This window comes from Chiloscyllium plagiosum, chromosome 13, assembly GCF_004010195.1.
Source record: "Chiloscyllium plagiosum isolate BGI_BamShark_2017 chromosome 13, ASM401019v2, whole genome shotgun sequence".
NCBI classification, from domain to species: Eukaryota; Metazoa; Chordata; class Chondrichthyes; order Orectolobiformes; family Hemiscylliidae; genus Chiloscyllium; species Chiloscyllium plagiosum.
Window position 1 is genome coordinate 5,366,531 of NC_057722.1, and position 21,513 is coordinate 5,388,043.

At 40.9% G+C, this 21,513-nt stretch overlaps 1 protein-coding gene across 2 annotated transcripts in view; it reads right to left on the reverse strand.

The window, feature by feature from the left end:
• sept2 (septin 2) overlaps positions 1–21,513 on the reverse strand; it is an 83,212-nt gene that overhangs the window by 43,789 nt on the left and 17,910 nt on the right. For both annotated transcript variants that reach the window (XM_043701736.1, XM_043701737.1), the window contains exon 2: positions 13,743–13,791. In XM_043701736.1, the coding sequence (XP_043557671.1) occupies positions 13,743–13,769 (27 nt within the window). In that variant the 5' untranslated portion in view covers positions 13,770–13,791. The remainder of the gene's footprint in view (positions 1–13,742; positions 13,792–21,513) is intronic.

Below are 21,513 nucleotides of genomic sequence, written 5' to 3' on the forward strand. Positions count from 1 at the left end.
ACCAGAGCAAGTTACCGAGCTTCTGATTTGCTCTTAGAGATGGCACTTAAGTAGTGATGTAGAATGATGGATGAGGCTATGGTGATGTTGCTGAAAGTCAGGGCAGGTAATTGATTTAAAATGGACAATTTTACATTTTCAAACACCCTTCACCCTTAATTTTGCTCATGCTCCTTGGGATCTCATTCAACTGAATCAAATCCAACTACATTCACCATTGCTCTGCCACTCATTTCTGGTGTACATAACTGGATCAAAAGTTGGCCCGAGCAGCTGGATGGAGCTACGTCGCATGCCCAGAAACTAAAACGGATAGTGGTCAGGAAAGCATCGATAAAACATTTGAAATACTACTGACAACACTTCTATGATCTTAAATTGTATTTTGCATTCCCTAGTTATGATTGATTTTGGATGCTGGCAATCTGAAATACACAGAATTTGACTCAAACAGTGGGAAGGTCTGAAAATGCGCATGGAGTGAGAAACAGTGTTCATGTCCTGGGTCAACAAACTTTTGCCAGAACTGGAAAAAGCTAAAGAGCAATATTTTCTAGCTCTGAAAAAATGTCACTGACCAGACATTTTAAGACCATAGAACCATAAGATGAAGGAAAGTTAGGCCATTTAGTCTATGGAGTTTGTTCTACCTTACAATCATGGCTGATGTTTCTCAACCCCATTCTTTTGGGTTCTCCCTGTAATCCTTGATTCCCCCTACCAATCAAGAATGTCTTAAATACACTATATGAATTGGTCTCTACAGTTTACTGCAACCATGAGTTCCACAGATTCATCACCCTCGGGCTGAAGAAACTCCTCCTGATCTCGGTTGTAAAGACACATCCCAGAAGCTCTGCACTTTGGTCCCAGTCTCCTGACTAGTGGAGGCATCTTCAATGTTCACTATCCAAATCTGTCTTCTCTGAATCATATACTCTAGGTTTCAACCAGATTCCCTCATCTTTCTAAAGGTCCACCAAGTACAGATCCAGAGTCCTCAACTGCTCATTATGACAAACCCCTTGATCCCCAGGATCATTCTCATGAACTGCCACTGGACCCCCAATGCCAGCACATCCTTCCTTAGATACAGGGCCCAAAACTGCTCACAACATTCCAAATGCACACTGACCAAAGCCTTATAGAGGCTCAGCATCTGTTCTTCTGTGCCAGCCCTCTCAAAATGAATGCTAACATACATTTGCCTTTATAACTGCCAAATGAATTTGCATGTTAACCTTTAGAATCCTGAACTAGGATTTATAAGTCCCTCTGTGCTTCAGATTTCTGAAACCTTTCCTTGTTTACAAAATAGCCTAACCCTCTATTCCTCTGACCAAAATGGAAAACCTAATTTTCCAACATTGTATTCTGTGCGCCACGTTGCCTAGTCTTCTCGCCTGTTCAAGTCCTTCTGCAGTCTCTCAGTTTCCCCTGCCCCTCTACCTATCTTTGTTATTTTAAACCTGAACAAGGCCCATACTTCCTTTGCTCAGATTGTTAGTGTACAGTTGTAGACCTAACACTGACTCGTAAGACCCTCAGACACTCAACCCATTAGGCCACTCAACCCATCGAGTCTGCTCCGCAATTCAATCATGGCTATCTTTCTCAATCCCATTCTCCTGCTTTCTTCACATAACCCTTGATCCCCTTGACAATCAAGAACCTCAGACTCAAATACACGCAATGACCTTGCCTCCACAGCCTTTCGTGGCAATGAATTCTAAATTCATTGTAACTCATTCAGAACTCCTCTCATCACCAGCTGCCATCCTGAAAAAACCCCTTATTCCCCATTCTCTGCTTTCTGCAAGTTAAGAGCTGAAAATGTATTGCTGGAAAAGCGCAGGCAGGCAGCATCCAAGGAGCAGGAGAATTGACGTTTCGGGCATGAGCCCTTCTTCAGGAATCCTGAAGAAGGGCTCATGCCCGAAACGTCGATTCTCCTGCTCCTTGGATGCTGCCTGACCTGCTGCGCTTTTCCAGCAACACATTTTCAGCTCTGATCTCCAGCATCTGCAGTCCTCACTTTCTCCTTTCTGCAAGTTAACTAATCCTCTATCCACACCAGCATTTTGGCCCCAACACCTTCTGTGACAGCATTTTGTCAAAGGCCTTATACAAATCCTAATAAATCACATCTACTGGCACTCCTTTGTCTAACTTGCTCATTACCTCTTCAAAGAATTCCATCAGATTTGTCAGGCATGACCTTCCCTTGATGTTGTGCAAAATGAGCCCTATTTTACCACACACTGCCAAGTACTCTACAATCTCTTCCTCAGCAATGAACTCTAAAATCTTACAAAAGATGCCAGGCTAATCAGCCTATAATTCTGCCTCCCTCCATGCTTAAACAGGGGTGTTACATTAGCCATTTTCATGCGGAGAACCAAACAGGTTTGACAGCAGAAATGATAGTGTCACAAGAATCAGATTGTGCACAAGGTATGACACTGATCAACAGACATTGGTTTTGTATCTTTCCTTTGTACCTTAAAAAAAGGACCAGCACAACTGGAGTTGATAGAAAAAAATCAGGGAAAAAGATCTCTTCCCTGACTGGAGTCATATGAAGATTTGGACAAATGAAGATGGTTGCAGTGGTTGGATCATGCAGTGGTCATCTAACTTCCTTGAGGAACTCCTGGAGCTGTCTTTGATCAAACCATTTTCAGTTGTTATATTGGTGGGAAGACAATTCTAAGGCCAGAATTAAGAGACTGGGACGTTTGTTCACTGGAGCAGAAAAGGGATTAAAAGCTGACAAATGACAGTGGGTGCTGGATCAATTGGTAATTCTGAATCTGAGATAGCTTTTCCTTAGCAAAAATTGATCTATTAAGGGATATGGGCCACAGGCAGGTATATGGAGCTAGGCCTGAGATTAGCCATGATCTCATTGAACAGCAAAACTGTTCTCCCAAACTTTGAACAGCAAAACTGGCTCAAGGAGCTGAATGGCCCATCCCTATAAACTACATGGAGAATAAGAGTTTTGCCTCAACTGTAACACTTCTTACAGCAAAATAGTGCAGATGACTAAAACAAGATAATCTGAAATGCGTAAATACAAAACGCAGGAAAAACAGGTTGGCAGTATCTGGTTCAGAACAAAACAAATTACTTCAGAACTGAAGAAGGGTCAAAACTGACGGTTTCTCTCTCCACCGAGACTGCCAAATAGATTGGAGTATTGCTACAATTGTCTGTTTTTATTCATAAAAAATATTGTTTGAACAGTTGTTTAGTAGTGTTTCAATTTACTTCAAGACCATAAATAATTAAATGAACCACTGCACCATCCCGCCCCCGCTGCCCCAAACTAAATCCTGACTAATATAAATCCTGACTGAAATATCACCTCTATCTCCTGATGGCAGCAAAGCAATAGCTGTGTTTACAGAGATACCAAATTACCCAGCAGAAATACTGCTGGAATATACATCCTTCAGACAGCAGCATAAACATTCCCAGGGTGGCCACTCTCCTCCTGATCAAACATAACTTGGAGGTGCCAGTATTGGATTAGGGTGGACAAAGTTAACAATCCACAACGCCAGGTTATAGTCCAAAAGGTATATTTGGAAGCACTAGCTTTTGGAGCACCGCTCAGTCATCAAGTGGTTGTGGAGGTTAAGATCATGCTCACAGAATGTATACCAAAGGAGTCCAGTGTCATGGAGATGTGATACAGTAAACAAACTTAGATCAAAACTTTCATCTTTTATAATGGGATATGCTGGTTTCTGTTCTTTGATATGCAAATCCCAGAACTACTTTTAAATTACATTCTCAAGGTAGCTCAGGTTTTTAAACAATAAGTGTGAAGTCTGTGTCCCAATGCTATGTCAGAGTGATAAACCCTCCGTATAGTTCTACAGAGTTTTACATGGATTCATGCAGTGAAATAAAATGTAATTTTCCCACAACAAATTCACCCCATAAGCTACACAGTGGACATCAATGAGTTTTATCCCACCAGACTTACCATGGACTACTCTTCAGTATCTGTCGCATTCTTGGACACATGCATCTCCATAAAGTACAGGCACCTCAGTAAATCACTATTGCAAACCCACAGATAACCTCACGATGCTGAGCTTCTCTAGCTCCCACCCAAAACATTAGAATAGCCATCCCCAATGGACAAGCCCTATGTTCAGATGAGAGGGAACGTGATGACACTTAAAGGATGAATTCATAAGAAGAGGGTACAACGGTCAACTCATCGACCACCAGTTCCAATGTGCCACAGCAAGAAACCGTAATGACCTCCTCAGGAGACAGATACAGGTTGCAACAGACAGGGTACCCTTCATTGTCCAGTACTTAGTCAGAGTCATGGAGATGTACAGCACGGAAACAGACCCTTCAGTCCAACTCGTCCATGCTGACCAGATATCCCAACCTAATATATTCCCATTTGCTAGCACTTGGCCCATATCCTTCTAAATCCTGCCTATTCATATACCCATCCAGATGCCTTTTAAATGTTGCAATTGCACTAGCCTCCATTACTTCCTCTGGCAGCTCATTCCATACACGTACCACCTCCTGCATGAAAAGGTTGCCCCTTAGGTCCCTTTTATATCTTTCCCCTCTCACCCTAAACCTATGCCCTCTAGTTCTGGACTCCCCCACCCCAGGGAAAAGACTTTGCCTATTTATCCTATCCATGCCGGCACGGTGGCACAGTGGTTAGCACTGCTGCCTCACAGCGCCAGAGACCCGGGTTCAATTCCTGACTCAGGCGAATGACTGTGTGGAGTTTGCACATTCTCCCGGCGTCTGCGTGGGTTTCCTCCGGGTGCTCCGGTTTCCTCCCACAGTCCAAAGATGTGCAGGTTAGGTAAATTGGCCATGCTAAATTGCCCATAGTGTGAGGTAAAGGGGTAAATGTAGGGGTATGGGTCAGTTGCGCTTCGGTGGGTCGGTGTGGACTTGTTGGGCCGAAAGGCCTGTTTCCACACTAAGTAATCTAATCTAAAAATCTAATGTCCTCATGATTTTGTAAACCTCTATAAGGTCATCCCTCAGCCCCAGACGCTCCAGGGAAAACAGCCCTAGCCTATTCAACCTCAAATTCTCCAACCCTGGCAACATCCTTGTAAATCTTTTGTGAAGCCTGTCAAGTTTCACAATATTCTTCCACATGACCTCCCAACTCCTGTAATCAATACTCTGACCAATAAAGGAAACCATATTAAATGCTGCCTTCACTATCATATCTACCTGCCAGCTCTTATACTCAATACTTCATACGATAAAGGCAAGCATACCATATGCCTTCTTGATCAACTCTATCCATCTGTGCAGCCACCTTCAGGGAACAGTGGACCTGCACTCCCAGATCCCTCTGCTCATCAATTTTTCTCAAGGCACTTCCCTTTACAGTATAGTTTGCTCTAGAATTAGACTTCCCAAAATGCATCACCTCACATTTGCCTGGATTCTGCCACTTCTCTGCCCAACTCTCCAGTCTATCTATATTCTCCTGTATTCTTTGACAGTCTCCTAGGCATTCTGATGTCAGTCTCCTAGGCAATCTTTGTGTCATCTGCAAACTTACTGATCAGACCAGCAGTGCCCTCTTCCAGATCATTTGTGTATATCACCAACAGTGGCCCCAGCACTGCTCTCTCTGGAACACCATTGGTCACCTTTTCCCATTTCAAGAAACTCCCTTCAACTACTACTGTCTTCTGTTGCTCAACCAGTTCTTGATCCACCTGGTTAGAACACCCTACACACCATGTGACTTCATTTTCTACATTAAGTTACCATGGGGAACCTTATCAAACGCCTTACTAAAGTCCATGTATATGACATCTACAGTCCTTCCCTCATCTATTAACTTGGTCACTTCCTCAAAGAACTCTATTAAGTTGATAAGGCACGATCTCCCCCGCACAAAATCATGTTGCCTATCATTGGTAAGCCCATTCTTTTCCAAATATAAATAGATTTATCTCTCTACCTTCTCCAGCAACTTGCCCACCACTGACATCAGGTTCACTGGTCTGTAGTTACCTGGAATGTTCCTACTACTCTTCTTGTACAGGAGGACAACATGAGCAACCCTCCAGTCCTCCAGCACCTCGCCTGTGCTTAAGGATGCTACAAAGATCTGTCAAGGCCCCAGCTATTTTCTTTCTCGCCTCCCTCAGCGAGCTGGGATAGATCCTATCTGATCCTGGGGACCTGTCCACCTTGATATCCTTTAGCCAACACAACACATCTTCCCTCCCACGTGTATACCCTGTCCCTCAGGATTCCCTCCAACAACTTGCCCTCCACCAACAGCAGGCTCACCGGTCTATAGTTCCCTGGCTTGTCTTTACCGCGTTTCTTAAACAGGGGCACCACGTTAGTCAACCGCCAGTCTTCCGGCACCTCACCTGTGACTATCAATGTAACAAATATCTCAGCAAGGGACCCAGCAAGCACTTCCCTAGCTTCCTCCCTAGCTTCCCACAGAGTTCTGGGGTCTATCTGATCAAGTCTTGGGGATTTATCCACCTTTATTTGTTTCAAGGCATCCAGCACCACTATTTCTGTAAAATGGACATTTTTCAAGATGTCACATCTATTTCCTCATATTATATAGTTTCTATGTCCTTTTCCACAGTAAACACTGATGCAAAATACTCGTTTCGTATCTCCCTCATCTCCTGCGGTTCCACACAAAGGCCGCCTTGATGATCTTTGAGGGGCCCTGTTCTCTCGCTAGTTACCCTTTTGTCCTTAATGTATTTGTAAAAACCCTTTGGATTCTCCTTAATTCTATTTGCCAAAGCTATGTCCCCTTTTTGCCCTCCTGATTTCTCTCAAGTATACTTCTACTGCCTTTATACTCTAAGGATTCACTCAATGTATCATGTCTATACCTGGCATATGCTTAATTTTTTTTCTTAACTAAACGCTTAATTTCTTTAGTCAGCCAGCATTCTCTACACCTACCAGCCTTTCCTTTCACCCTAAAAGTGTCTGGACACTCGTTCTCTCATTTTTGAAGGCTTCCCATTTTCCAGTCATCCCTTTACTGGTGAACATCTGCCCCCAATCAACTTTTGAAAGTTCTTGCCGAATATCGTCAAAATTAGCCTTCCTCCAATTTAGAACTTCAACTTTTAGATCTGGTCTATCCTTTTCCATTACTATTTTAAAACGAATAGAATTATGGTCACTGGCCCCAAAGTGTTCCCCCACTGGCACCTCAATCACCTGCCCTGCCTTATTTCCCAAGAGAAGATCACATTTTGCACCTTCTCTAGTAGGTACATCCACATATTGAATCAGAAAAACTTCTGGTACATGCTTAACAAATTCCTCTCTATCTAAACCCTTAACAATACAGCAGTCCCAATCTGTTTGGAAAGTTAAAATCCCCTACCATAACCACCCTATTGTTCTTACAGATAGCGGAGATCTCCTTACAAAATCGGTTTCTCACTTTCCCTCTGACTATTAGGGAGCCTATAATACAATCCCAATAAGGTGATCATCCCTTTCTTATTTCTCAGTTCCACCCAAATAACTTCTTTGGATGTACTTCGGGGAATATCCTCCCTCAGTACAGCTGTAATGCTATCCCTTATCAAAGTCTCCACTCTCCCTCCTCTCTTGCCTCCCTCTCTGTCCTTCCTAAAGCATTTGTATCCTGGAACATTAAGCTGCCAGTCCTGTCCATCCCTGAGCCACATTTCTTGTAATTGCTATGATATCCCAGTCTCATGTTCCTAACCATACCCTGAGTTCATCTGCCTTCCCTATTAACCTCTTGCACTGAAGTAAATGCAATTTAATTTATCAGTCCTACCTTGTTCTCTGCTTTGTCCCTGCCTGCCCTGACTAGTGGACTAGCTCCTTTTCCCAACTGTTCCTGTCTCAGATTGATCTCTTTACTCACTATGTTCCTGGGTCCCACCTCCCACTCTTACTAGTTTAAATCTCCCTGAGCAACTCCAGCAAATCTCCCTTCCAGTACATTAGTCCCCTTCCACTTCAGGTGCAATCCGTCCAATTTGTACAGGTCACTTCTACCCCAGAAGAGATTCCAATGATCCAAAAATGTGAATCCTTCTCCCATACACCAGCTCCTCAGCCATGCATTTGAGCCTTGGTGTGACCACACCTGGAAAATGGTGTGCAGTTTTGGCTGCCTTATTTGCAAAGGGGCATTGTTGGTATGGAGGAAGTTTATTGAATATTTACCAGACTGATCCCTGGGATGGTGGGACTGTCATAAAAGGAGAGGTTGAACCAATTAGGATGATATTAGCTGGAGATCAGAAAAATGAGGGAGCATTTCCTGGATCTCTTTTTCCATACGGAATAAGAAGAATGTTTCTGATGATGAGGAATCCAGAACCAGGTGTCACTGTCTAATGATATGGAGTAAGCCATTTAGGAGGAGATATTTCTTTAGACAGAAAGTGGTGAGCTTCATAGAATTTGCTACCATAGCAAGTTAAGGCCAAAATGTTGTGAAATTTCACTGAGGAGTTGGATGTAACACTTGGGATTAAAGGGATCAAATGATCTGGGATGGAAAGCAGGTACAGATCATTGAATTGTTAAATCAACTGTGATTTAATAAATGGCAGAGAAGCCTTGAAGGACTGAATGGCCTACTCCTATGTTTCCACAGAAAACTAGATGGTTAATCTCTCAAGTTGTGTTTGCTTTTCCTATTCGCTGATGAGGTTTTGCAGGACTTGCTAGTAAATGCTGGAGCTAGGTATTTAAATTGCTGCCGGGAAAATGAAACTTTCAGCAATGGATTCTGTAACTTTTCTGCAACAGTTAGCGCATGTATATGTTTACAATAAATCTGCAATGCATTCCATACTATATCTTCAGTGAGTGCACATATACTATACATACAGATGTGATAGTTGCGTTTATCTTCCCTGACTATATTGTAAATGCAACTGTAGTTTTGCACTGTATTTGGCATAATGGTAATATCACTGGCCTGATGAAGACCACCAGGCAATTGTTCTGGTGATATTGATTTGAATTCTATCATGGCAGATAGTGAAACTGGAATCTGCTAAAATCTGGAATAGAGACCATATAACCATTGCCAATTGTCATCCTTTTTTTAAGGAAGGAAGTCTGCCAACCTTACCTATTCTGGCCTTTGTGTGACTCCACACCCACAGCAATGTGGTTGGCTCCTAACTGCTCCCTTGAATAAGTAGGGATAGGCAACTTAGGCTGGCCAAGCCAGCAATAACCACACCCCATGATTGAATAAAACAATTTGCAAATTGGCATGGTACAGAAAATCATCCAAGTGGGGGAGGAACAAGAAATGAAACAGTGGGTGATTGTTGTGGTGGGTGGTAACAGCTACTCTCTGCACGAGTCCAAACTGCTGTGTTGCCTGTCTGGTGCTGAGTTTAAAACACAAGAGTGAGAGGAATTTGTCATGGCTGGGGTCCACGTAAGTACCAACAGCACAGGCAGAGAATTGAAGGAGATTCGGCAGAGTAATTTAGGAGAGCTCGATGGTCAACTGAAATGCAGAACCTCTGTTCACAATTTTAACTACTTGGTTCTAGCAATAGCTATAAATTAGGTGAAAGAGAGAGAGGAACATGGTGTAATTGCAATCAGTAGGGAAGAGGCACCAAGCAAACTACAAGTGTCGCTGACCAACAAGTATCCAGTTCCAGATGGATTTCATCCATGCCTTAACTGGTGGTCAATGAGCTAGTAATACCTTGATGTTTGTTTTCCAAAATTCCCTAGATTCAGGAAAGGTTTCCTTGCAGTAGCAAGCAGCAAACTCTATTCAAGAAGGGAAGGAGGCAGAGAATAAAGCAAGAGATCAGTTCGTTTGACATCTGTTGTGTAGATCTTAGAATAGATTATTAGAAATTATACTGTGCATTTAGAAAAAAAAACATCAAGATAATCGGGAAGAGTCAGAATGGCTCCAAAAGGAAATAGTGTTTAACCAATTTTTTGGAGTTCTTTTGAAGACAATGTCCACAGTGGATAAAGGGGAACTTGTAATTTAGGTGGATTTCCAGAAAGCATTTGGTAAGGTGCCACACTATATATTACTGTGGAAGGCAAGTTCAACGCAGGGTTAAATCTCACTAACTTGAATGAGTTTTTGGAAGAAGTGTCAGAGAGAATTCACGAAGGCAAATTAGTGGATGTTGTCTGTACAGACTTCAGCAAGGCATTTTACCAAGTTCCACATTGTAGACTGGTTAGCAAAGTTAGGTCAAATGGAATCCAGGGAGAGCTAGCCATTTAAGTATAAAATAGGCTTAAAAGTTGGGGACAGAGGGTGGTGATGGTTGAGTTGCCTTGGTGGTAGTGGTGGTAGACCAGTGGTGAGCCGCAAGGATTAATGCTGGGTCCACTTTTTTTTGTCACGTAATAAATGATTTGGATGTGAATACAGGAGGTATGATTAATAAGTTTGGAGATGGCGTCAAAATACGTGGTGAAGCAGACAGCGAAGAGAATTACCTCAGGAGTACAGTGGGACCTTGATCAGTTAGGCCAATGGGTCAAGGAGTGGCAGATGGAGTATAATTAGGTAAATGTGAAGTGCTGCATTTTGGAAGAGCAAATCAGGGCAGGACTTGTATAGCTCTATGGGGAAGGTCCTGGGGAGTGTTGCTAAACAAATAGACCTTGGAGTGTAGGTTCATAGTTCCTTGAAAGTGGAGTCACAGGTCGATAGGATAGTGAAGGCAGCCTTCTGAAAACAATTACAATGATGTTGCTAGGGTTGGAGAATTTGAGCTATAGGGAGGGATTGAATAGGCTGGGGCTGTTTTCCCTGGAGCATCGGAGGTTGAGGGGTGACCTTGCAGAAGTTTGTAAAATTATGAGGGGCATGGATAGGGTAAATAGACAAAGTCTTTTCCCTGGGGTGGGGGAGTCCAGAACTAGAGAGCATAGGTTTAGGGTGAGAGGGAAAAGATATAAAAGAGACCTAAGGGGCAACGTTTCCATGCAGAGGGTGGTATGTGTATGGAATAGGAAGGGTTTGGAGGGAATTGGGCTGGATGCTGGCAAATGGGACTAGATACGGTTGGCATATCTGGTTGGCATGGACGAGTTGGACAGAAGGGTCTGTTTCCGTGTTGTATGACTATCAACTTTTGATCCCATCAATTTCCCCAACACCAATATAGATTTCCTTCATGTTCTCCCTTACTCCCCAGCATTCCCTTACATTTCTGTTGTAATGTGTGTTCTCCGCTGTGAACACAACGTACATACTTAACTGGTCAGTCAGTTCTTTGTTCTCCATTATAAATACCCATTTCTGATTGTCGGACCAACATTTGTCTTTGACCTTTTTCTCTGCACACACCTACACAAACTTTTATGATCAGTTTTTACATTCCTTGCAAGATTATTCTCATACCTAAATTTTCTTTTAAACTCTTGGCCCTCCTTGTTGAATTTTACACTGCTCCCACTTCTTAAGTCTGTTGTTTTATTCTGGTCAATTTATATGCCACCTCCTTGAATCTCATACTGTACTCCGTAACATTTAGCAACCTTTTTCCATTTTTCTCCTGCACCTGACAGGAATGACCAAATGTTGCAGTTCATCCATGCACTTGAGTATTTAAATTGCCTTTCCACCATCATCCCTTCAAGTAACATTCCCCAATCTATCCAGATTAATACTGATACTAATAATAATACTATTTAACACTCAACTTTACTCAGAAAATGGCTGAAAGAGCCATTCAGTTCAACGGTCCAGCAAAAAAAAAAGGTGGAATTAAAAAAATCAACATTCATGAGAAAATAATGCTGGAGAAATGAATGGGGTTAAACGCTGACAAATCATCAGGGTCCAATAACACGCATCCCTGAATACATGAAGTGGCCACAGAAATACATGAAGTATTAGTGGCCATCTTTCCAAAATTCTACTGACTCTGGAACAGTTCTTAGAATTTATAAGGTTGCAAAGGTAACCCACTATTTAAACAGAATTACAGAGACTGGTTAGCTGAACATCAGTGGTGGGAAATATGCTGGAGTCTACAATAAAATGGGATAACAATATTTGCAAAACATTAGCAGGATTGGACAAAACCAGCATGGATTATGAAAGGTAAATCATGCTTAACAAATCTGTTGGAATTTTCTGAAGATCTAATTAATACAAAGGATGAGAACCAGTGATCAGGTATATTTCGATTTTCACAAGGCTTTTGATCAAGTCCCATCCAAGAAGCTAGTGGAATAAAACCAAAAATACATAGGAGAGTGAAAATACATTGGCATAGAGAGAAAATAGGTTGCCTAAAAGGAAAAAGTGTTAAAAAAAAAATTTCCCCCAGGGTGGTAAACAGTGACTAGTGGAGTACCACAAAGATGGCTACTTGGGCCTCAAATAATCACTACATAGGTGTAATATATGTGGACAGAACCAAATGCAACATTTGCAAGTTTGCTCACAGCAAAACTGGATAGGAATGCAAATAGTGAAGAGGATGCATGGAAGCTTCAGTGTAATTTAGATAGGTTGAGCAAGTGGGCAAACAAAGGACAAATGCAGCATTACATGGCTGATGGTAAAAAGTTGTACACTTTGGTGTGAAGACCAGAACAGTATTATTTAAACGGTGATACATTAGTAAACACGGATGTACAAAGCGTTTGGGCATTCTTACACACCAGACAATGAAATCAGGCAGGAGCAGATTATTGCAGTTGTTGGCATCTACTTTGAAAATAAAAATTGCTGGAAATCACAGCATGTCCAAACATCATCCATGGAGAGACAGCAAGCTAACAGACAATTCATAAACTAATTCAGAAGGCAACTGGTATACTGACCTCTGTGCAAGAGGAAGAGAGTTCAGAATTAAGGATATCTTACTGCAAATGTACAGGGCCTTGATACAATCACATCTGGAGCATAGCATGTAGTTTTGGTTTCCTCAGCAATGTTATACTTGCCAGAGAGGGAGTGTAACAGACATTCATTCAGCTGATAACTGGAACAGAAAACCCTCTGGAAACTGGCAGATTAGCTCCACTGAGACTGCTTTCACTTTGGTTTAGAAGGCTGAGTGTGAATGCAATTATAAAATTCTTGTACCTTGTACACGATGAGGATACTTTACCTGTCTGGGGGCATATGAGGATCAGGGGATTACCGTCTCAGTAGACAGGGTAAGCCTTTTAGATCAATTTTTTAAAAAATTTCTTCTTCAACAAGGGTAGCAAATTTGTGGAATCCTCTGCCACAGAAGTCTATGGAGGCAAAGTTCACTGAAAATATTCAAGACATAGATACAGATTTAGCTGTTAGAAGGGAAAGGTAATGGATAAACAGGAATACAGCACTGACAAAGGATAAGCCACAAATACACAATGGCAAAGAAGGGTCAAAGACCTTTTGCTCTACTACTGCTCTTGATTTCCATATTTTGTTTATATCTAAGGAAATAAAAGGTGGAAGACCTGGAGGAGTTACTTTCATGCATATTTTCATTCATATATCAGGTGTTACACTCATCTCAACAGGCATTCAAATACTTATTTCTTAAGCCTCAGCCGAGAACAAATCCATTCAATTTATTTAGGATATCTGGTCAGCGTGTATGAATTGGATCGAAGGGTCTGTTTCCATCTCTATGACTCTTAAGTGTCTCTTAGAAAAGGAGGAAAACAAGTGTACTTAGTTCACCAACTTAACAGTTCTAAGCATAAGTTTAAAAAAACCATACCTTAAACTTGTCTGAAGATTGCGACATTGTTGAGATGGGAAATTCTCACCTGTAAAACAAAGTTTTGTTTAAATATAGTGAAGAAACTGGCAAGAAATAAAAACAAGGCACTGCTACCAGTGTTCAGGATACAAAATTGTGCAAATAATTCAACTGTACAACAAAATACAAAAAATACATTTGGCTGCCTTCAACTTAATTACTTACATTGCACACTGCAAGTATCCCTATCCTCATGGAATACTAACAGTTGAAGAAAGGACTCTTCTGGCAACCAGTAGAAAGAAAAAAAAACTTTGCTGTGAAATGCAGCGAAAGCAATTTCCTGTATTTGTTTTTATTTAAAAAGGGAACAAAGCTACATGAGCAAGGTATTGCTTACTGTTTATCATTTACTCTTTAACTCATGCACCCGAACCTTCAACACTATTCTGATAATATACATGAAACCCAATCTTTGAGGATCCCATAGGGCTCAATGCTGAATCCAGTTAATGATTAAGGTCAACAATCAACTGATCAACAATTTTTAAACAAGTCAAGATATTATCTAAATTAGCATCAACTTCAGAGTTCACAAAGCAAGATTTATTCATTCTTAACCTCAATTCATTTCTCATGGGATTTTGTAGTCAAATTACTAAATTAATGAATAAGCGACCATTCATTGAGTATATAGACATTTAAAATACTTTTCTCCTGAGAAAAAAAAGAATGAAGCAACAACACATTATGCTACTCTTTGATTTTACTTTTGACTTGGGGAGTAAAAACAACATGGTCAACAGAAATGCAATCTGATGCAAAACACTTCTTCTTGGGACATGTATGCTCAAGAAATGTTAAAGCTCAAACAACGTTCAAGAAGCTTGACACCATCTAGGACAAAGTAGCCTGCTTGATTCGCACCAAATCCACAAACATCCACTAAGTTCTCAGATGTTGCTACAGAGCACCGTGTACCATTTGCAAGATACACTACAGAAATTCACCAAAGCTCCTTGGACAGCACTTTCTCAACCCACAAACATAACCATTTAGAAAGACAAAGGCAACAGATCATGGGAACACCACCACTTGCATTTTCCACCCTGACATGGAAACATAGTTGCTGTTCCTTAGGTGTCACTAGGTTGAAATCCTGAACACCCTCCTTAACAGTATTATCAGTCTACCTAAAGCACATGGACAGCAGCTGTTCAGGCAGCAGCTCAGTACCACCTCCTCAAGGGCAACTAGGGGTGCGCAATAAATGCTGGTCCAATCAGCCATGCCCACCAGTGAGTGAATGAAAAAAATTACTTTGACAGTTCTGGTTGTGAGTGATAATGTCCCTACCTCAAACAGTAAACCCAGGTTCAACTCCAGGTTCAACGCAAGACACACATCATAACATGTTTGAAAAAGATCAACTACAAGTATTTCCCATTTGCTTTCACTGCTTAATGCACCTGCATACTCTGCTCCTTACAAGTACACCTTTGTCTCTGAACAGTTACAAGTTAGACATTTTTATTATTCTGTTTTTAAAACTTTTTACAATGTCAATAACCTCACATTTCCGAGAAAATACTCCACCTGCTATCTTGCTACCTACTCACTTAACATATTTTAGCATTCCCATTGAGCTTTGTCTCATCAACAAGACCAATAAACAGACTAATATATAAAGGCATTGCTACCCCAACCTTTTCTCAACTGAAGCTTGAAAATTAGCACAACCCTCAGTGAGAAGTGCAACAGTGGAGTTTTGGAAGGGGGGAGCTGAGCGAGCAGGGAGCACAGGCATTATGTATTTGGTCTAGGCTCTTTGGCAGCCATTAATGCATTCGAGCTTGAGCATGATTTCAGTTTGTAACCCCAACCACTTTAGGAAGGCCTGGTCTAAGGTGTTAATGTACATTGTGTTAAAGTACCTATTCGAGACAGCTCAGGGAATCCCTGATGGACTCTACCTGTAAGCCTCGCTTGGTTTGTCCTAGATATCATACACTGTGGTAGTCTGGAATATAAAATTCCTACAGGCAGTTTAGTTTAAATTATTACCTTCATTTACTAATGGCATCAATGTTACACTATAACATAGATACCTACAAGCCAGGCTTGAGCTAAGGTTCTAAAACCATTAGCAGAGTAGCGGCACCAGTTCTTACCCGTAAAAGCTATCTCTGGCTACTCCCCTTATTTCTGTAAGCAAGCTGTCTTCATCCAGAATTTGGTATTAAAATTACAAAAACACCACATGCCCTTAATCAATAAGCAGCAATAAAATAGGAAAAGTTTGCAGAGGAAGAGAAACTCATTAACAGGTCTGAGTATGCTTGACTAATTAAGCTACATGCACATCTAAGTGGGAACCCTGGATCAAGCCAGGCCAAAATGGCCAGTTGTTTTGGCTAGTACATCATAACGAGGAATTAGTCTAAGCTAATGTGGAAAAGGTCATGAGGTAACCTCACTCAGCTCACAAGCCCAGCATCATTGTCCTATAAAATGGCTTTTTCTTTTAAAAAGTTCTTAGATTCCCAGAATGCAAATTAAATTCAAACATTCCCGGATCTCAAGCTCCAGGGAATGGCACACAAACATTCAATCCATGACAAGCCAGTATTCGCTCAAATCAGACCACAAAAGAGTTAATCTTTCCACCAGCTTCCGCTCTGTCTCTCTCGCCCTTTCTCTGCGCCCCTCGAACCCTTCAGTAAGTGAATGTAATTTACAGGAGAATGTTTTCTCTCTCTCACATATGAACAACTTTTTTATTATGTCAGTTTCAGCCTTCATGTTTTCCTAGCTTGTACAGGTAATGAGACATTCACCTTCCAGAACAGTCAAGATGAGGGAACTGAGCTTCATAAATTTAAATCTGCTCAGAGCAGTATACACGAAAATGTTTCAGGACTTTTCTTTTACGGGCATTTTCCACTCAGCTTATTAAATTACATGTTCTTTTCCTATTGAGGGGATGAGTTTTTTGTTAAGAGTCTTCAATATAGACCAGAAATTTAGTTATAGAACAAGAACATAGAACAATACAGCACAGTACAGGCCCTTTGGCCCTCGATGTAGCGCCAACCTGTCAACTCATCTAAGCTCATCCCCCTACACTATCCCATCATCATCCATGTGCTTATCCAAGGATTGTTTAAATCTCCCTAATGTGGCTGAGTTAACTACATGGGCAGGCAGGGCATTCCACACCCTTACCACTCGCTGAGTAAAGAACCTGCCTCTGATATCTGTCTTTAATCTATCACTCTTCAATTTAAAGCTATGCCCCCTCGCACAAGCTGACGTCACCATCCTAGGAAAAATTACATTGTTGCTTGCTCGATGATTACAAATCCTATCTCTTATAATCCTTTCCAAAACTTTTCTTTCAACAGACGTAAGGCTCACTTGTCTATAATTACCTGGGTCAGCTCTACTGCCCTTCTTGAAATTTGCAATCCTCCAGTCCTCTGGTATTAAACCTGTAGACAATGATGACTCAAAGATCAAAGCCAAAGGCTCCTCCCTAGCTTCCTAGGGAATGCTCAGATAAATCCCATCCAGCCCAGGGGACTGGTCTACTTTCACTCCTTCTAGAATTGATAACACCATCTCCTTACTAACCTCGATCCTTTCTAGTCTAAGGACCTCATATCTCATTTTCCTCCTCTACCATATTCTCCTTTTCCTGAGTGAAAACCGATGAGAAATTCGTTTAGCACCTCTCTGATCTCCACAGGGTCCACACACAACTTCCCACTTCCGTCTTTGACTGGCCCTGTTATCCGACATCCAACTGTGACATATGCATGCCTCCAGCCCCGGAGGTAAGGAGAAAGGACTGCCACACATTCCACAAGTAAATAAATGCTATCACCTTATTTACACCAATCCATTGACACTAAGAACAGATGTCCTTAAATCATCTGAACAAATGGACCCCCCCCCCCCAAAGTGGTCAACTGCTTTCCAACATCTCCTTAGCAGATGTGTAAGGCTACCTGCTTTCTCAACTGTAAATAGCGGAGGCTGGTCTTTTCAGCATTCCTAATCACAGAAACTTCTACTTTGTTTTCTGTCCATTAACCAAATGCTCCAGCCATGCTAATCTACGATCCCAATTCTACAGCTTTTATCATCTCTAACCTTTCCTACGGAATTTTATCAGATGCCTCTTAGAAATTAGAGTGTATATTTACTGCTCCCTTTTATCTATCCTGCCAGTTACAAGCTCAACTTGCACATCACTCAACATCTAAACTAATATCAAGTGATTGTACATACAAAATGTAAGAATACTTATCCGAACAAATATGCCACAATTCAAGCTATTTTAAAATTAACTAATGGAAACTGGGTTAAGTAATTTATAATGCTCTGATTTCAAATTGGGAGTGCAAGTCACTAAAAATAAGCACTCAAAAAATAGGAATGAAGAGCATTAACCATGGCCCACGTCTATGACTTCCTGCTTCTTCTGAATATTTCCAGAAAAGGCGGAGAAAATACCATATGTTTCACATCACATAGCAGACTAACCACAACTTTGAGACACTGCTATGTACACAGCTGTCATTGGTCAACATAAATCCCTCATTAAAGATTTACAAACTATTGCCTCATTTGAGTGCAATTTTTTTTAAAACAAAGAACAAAGTTAGTGGGACCAAGATGATCAATAAATTCCTTTCCAAACATAGAGAATGGAGAAAGTTTTAAAATCAATGATCCAAGTCAATTTTTCAGGAAACTTTTAAAACCAGTTTATTATGAAATGAAAACCCAAATGAAGTACAATAACAAACTACTGCACGTAATAAAGACCTAAGTTTGGGCAGGCCTTCAGCATTTTTTATGCACAATTGAGAGAAAGCACACTGCTTTGACGATCAGCTTCAGTTCTAGAGAAGGTTCAGCTTTAAAGTTTCCAGAAAGCATTTGAAACTAAGCCAAAGCAAAGGCAGAAGCATTACTGACTCAAAGCACATGCACAAATTAGAGGTAATGAAATACTGAAGTTCTTACCATTTTCTGAAGCTGAACGAGATAATACAATAACCTCAGATGTTTTTTTCAGGAGTATAACCAACCAATAAGAAGGGAAGAAAGTGAGGACTGCAGATGCTGGAGATCAGAGTCAAAAAAGAGTGGCGCTGGAAAAGCACAGCACGTCAGGCAGCATCCAAGGAGAAGAGTCGACGTTTTGGGTATAAGCCCTTCATTAGGTAGAGTGATATTATCACTAGACTGTTAACCCAGAAACCCAGTCAATATTCTGAGGACCTGGGATTCGAATTCCACCAAAGTAGTTGCTGGAATTTGAATTCAATACATATCTGGAATTAAGAGTCTAACAATGACCATGAATTGATGTTAAAAAAAAAAACAATTGGTTCACTCATGTCCTTCAGGGAAGGAAATGCCATCCTGACCTGGTCTGGCCTGCACGTGATTCCAGACCCATAGGTTGACTCTTAACTGCCCTCTTCACTGCAATTACAGCAAAGGGTGCATAGGCAGCGACAACCTCATCCCATGAATGATGAAAGAAGATCCAAGCCACCATAAGGGGACTTTGGATCAGAGACCAAAGTTTGATCAAATAGGTAAGTTTTTCAATATTTCTGTTGCTTTTTTTTGGGAAAGGGGAGGAGGAGATGAATTGAGGGAGAGACAAAGAAACAAAAGTGGTTGGAGGGCTTTAGGTGGGTAATTCTGGAACTTTAGAATAGAGATATCTACATATTAAGACAGCTACTAATGGAAGACCAAGATAATAGAAAAATGCAACAGTCAAAATGAAAAAATGCACTATTCTTGAAGGTTTGCAAGGCTGAAACTAAAAGGAAAACGAATTCAGGGAAGAATTCAGATTCCAAACAACAGACAAGTCCTCCATACAATTCCAATAGGAGTCATACAAAATAATATCCAAATGTTCAAACACATAATTCAGTAATTTAGTGAACAAACAGAGATTCAGCCACCTACAATTGGCTATCAGTCTCCAAACTACTTAGTGATTGTTGATGACAAAGGCCCTCTGTCTGCCAACACTGATATGATCAATTCCAAGTTATCTAAACAGTTGTGGGTGCAAACAATAAAGCAGAAGCCTTCAGACCTCTGGAAAAGAAGGATTTGTCTTCCTCTGTTCTTTGGGAAAATAAACAATTAAAGCCTGAAGAAAATCAGTTTATTTTCCAAATAGTTGCTGTAAACTGTTCCTTTAAAAATCAATATATCAGAGACTTAAATTTTTGAACTAACTGGAATGGATTCCCTGCAAGGAAGTGAAAATACTCAAGACAAGCAGGATCAAGCAGCAGCAAATCCTGCCAAGCCAAAAGAATCATCTTAGCGATTTCTGTTTTTGTTTATTTCAGATCTCCACCATCAGCAGTTCTTCGTTTTATTTTAGTAGAGAAACTGGGAAATCTTGCCTACTTTTTAAAACCTTGAACTTGGAATTAGCAGGGCTTGATTTCCAGCACACCACTCCAGGAAACAGCACAAAAGTTGATTTAGCCCATCTACCAATTAAAAGTTGTTCTGCTATGTTTGTTTTCAGGAAATGCACATTTCAATGCAAAGAACTGAAGAATTGGGAACGCTATTGCAAAGCGCGAACTTTTAAAACATACGCTGGTCGTAACACGATTACAGTGAGAATGCACATAGCCTTACACGTGACACATCTGCTGCAGAGAACACAGGAAAGTGCTTGTTCAGAATTGGGGACATCTGTTCTCAGTATCAATGGATTGGTGTAAATAAGGTGTTAACATTTATTCACTTGTGGAATGTGTGGCAGTACTTCTTTCTCACGCCAGAGGCGTACATTTCACAATAGGATGTTGGATAACTAAACTGCTGGATTATATCAAAGACTCTTAACAAAACTCATACTCAATAGGAAAAGAACTTTTAATTTAATAAGCTGAGTGTAATAGAACAACCCTGATACATTTTCATGTATACCAGACTGAGCAGATTTGAATTTACGAAGCTCAGCTCTCTCATTTTGACTGTCCTAGAAATGGGACTGTCTCATTATCCTTACAGGCTAGGAAAACACAAAGGCTGAAAGTGGCATAGTAAGGTGCTAGAGAAAGAAAACTTTCTTCTGTAAATTACATTCACTGACTAAAGGGCTGAAGGGACAGAGACTGAAATAGAGATAAGACGAAAGCTGGTGGAAAAACTAATCCTGTGGTCTGATATGAGTGAAAACTGGCTTGTCATGGATTGAATGTTTGTGCATTGCTCCCTGGATCCAGAGATCCAGGAATGTTATGAATTTAATTTGCATTCTGGGAATTATGATTTTAAAAGAAAAAGCCATTTTGTAGGACAATGATACTGGACAGATTATGTGAGCAAGATTACCTCATGACCTTTTCCGCATAACTTAGAGTTGTCTTTTGTTATGATGTACGAGCCAAAACAACTGACCGTCTGGCCTGGCTTGATCCAGGGTTACCGCTTTGATGTCCATGTAGCTTAATTAGTCAAGCGTACTCCGATCTAGCAATCTGTTTTACTTCTCTGCAAACTTTTGCTATTTTATTGCTGCATATTGGTTAAGGACAAGTGCCATTTCTGTAATTTTGATACCAAATTCCATATAAAGACAGCTTGTGTGCAGCAATAATGGGAGTAGCCTGAGAGAGCTCTTAGGGATAAAAGCTGATGCCACTACTCTGCCGAAGGTTGTAGAACCCTAGCTCAAGCCTGGCTTGTAGGTATCTATGAGGTAAAAACAATGACAGGAGATGCT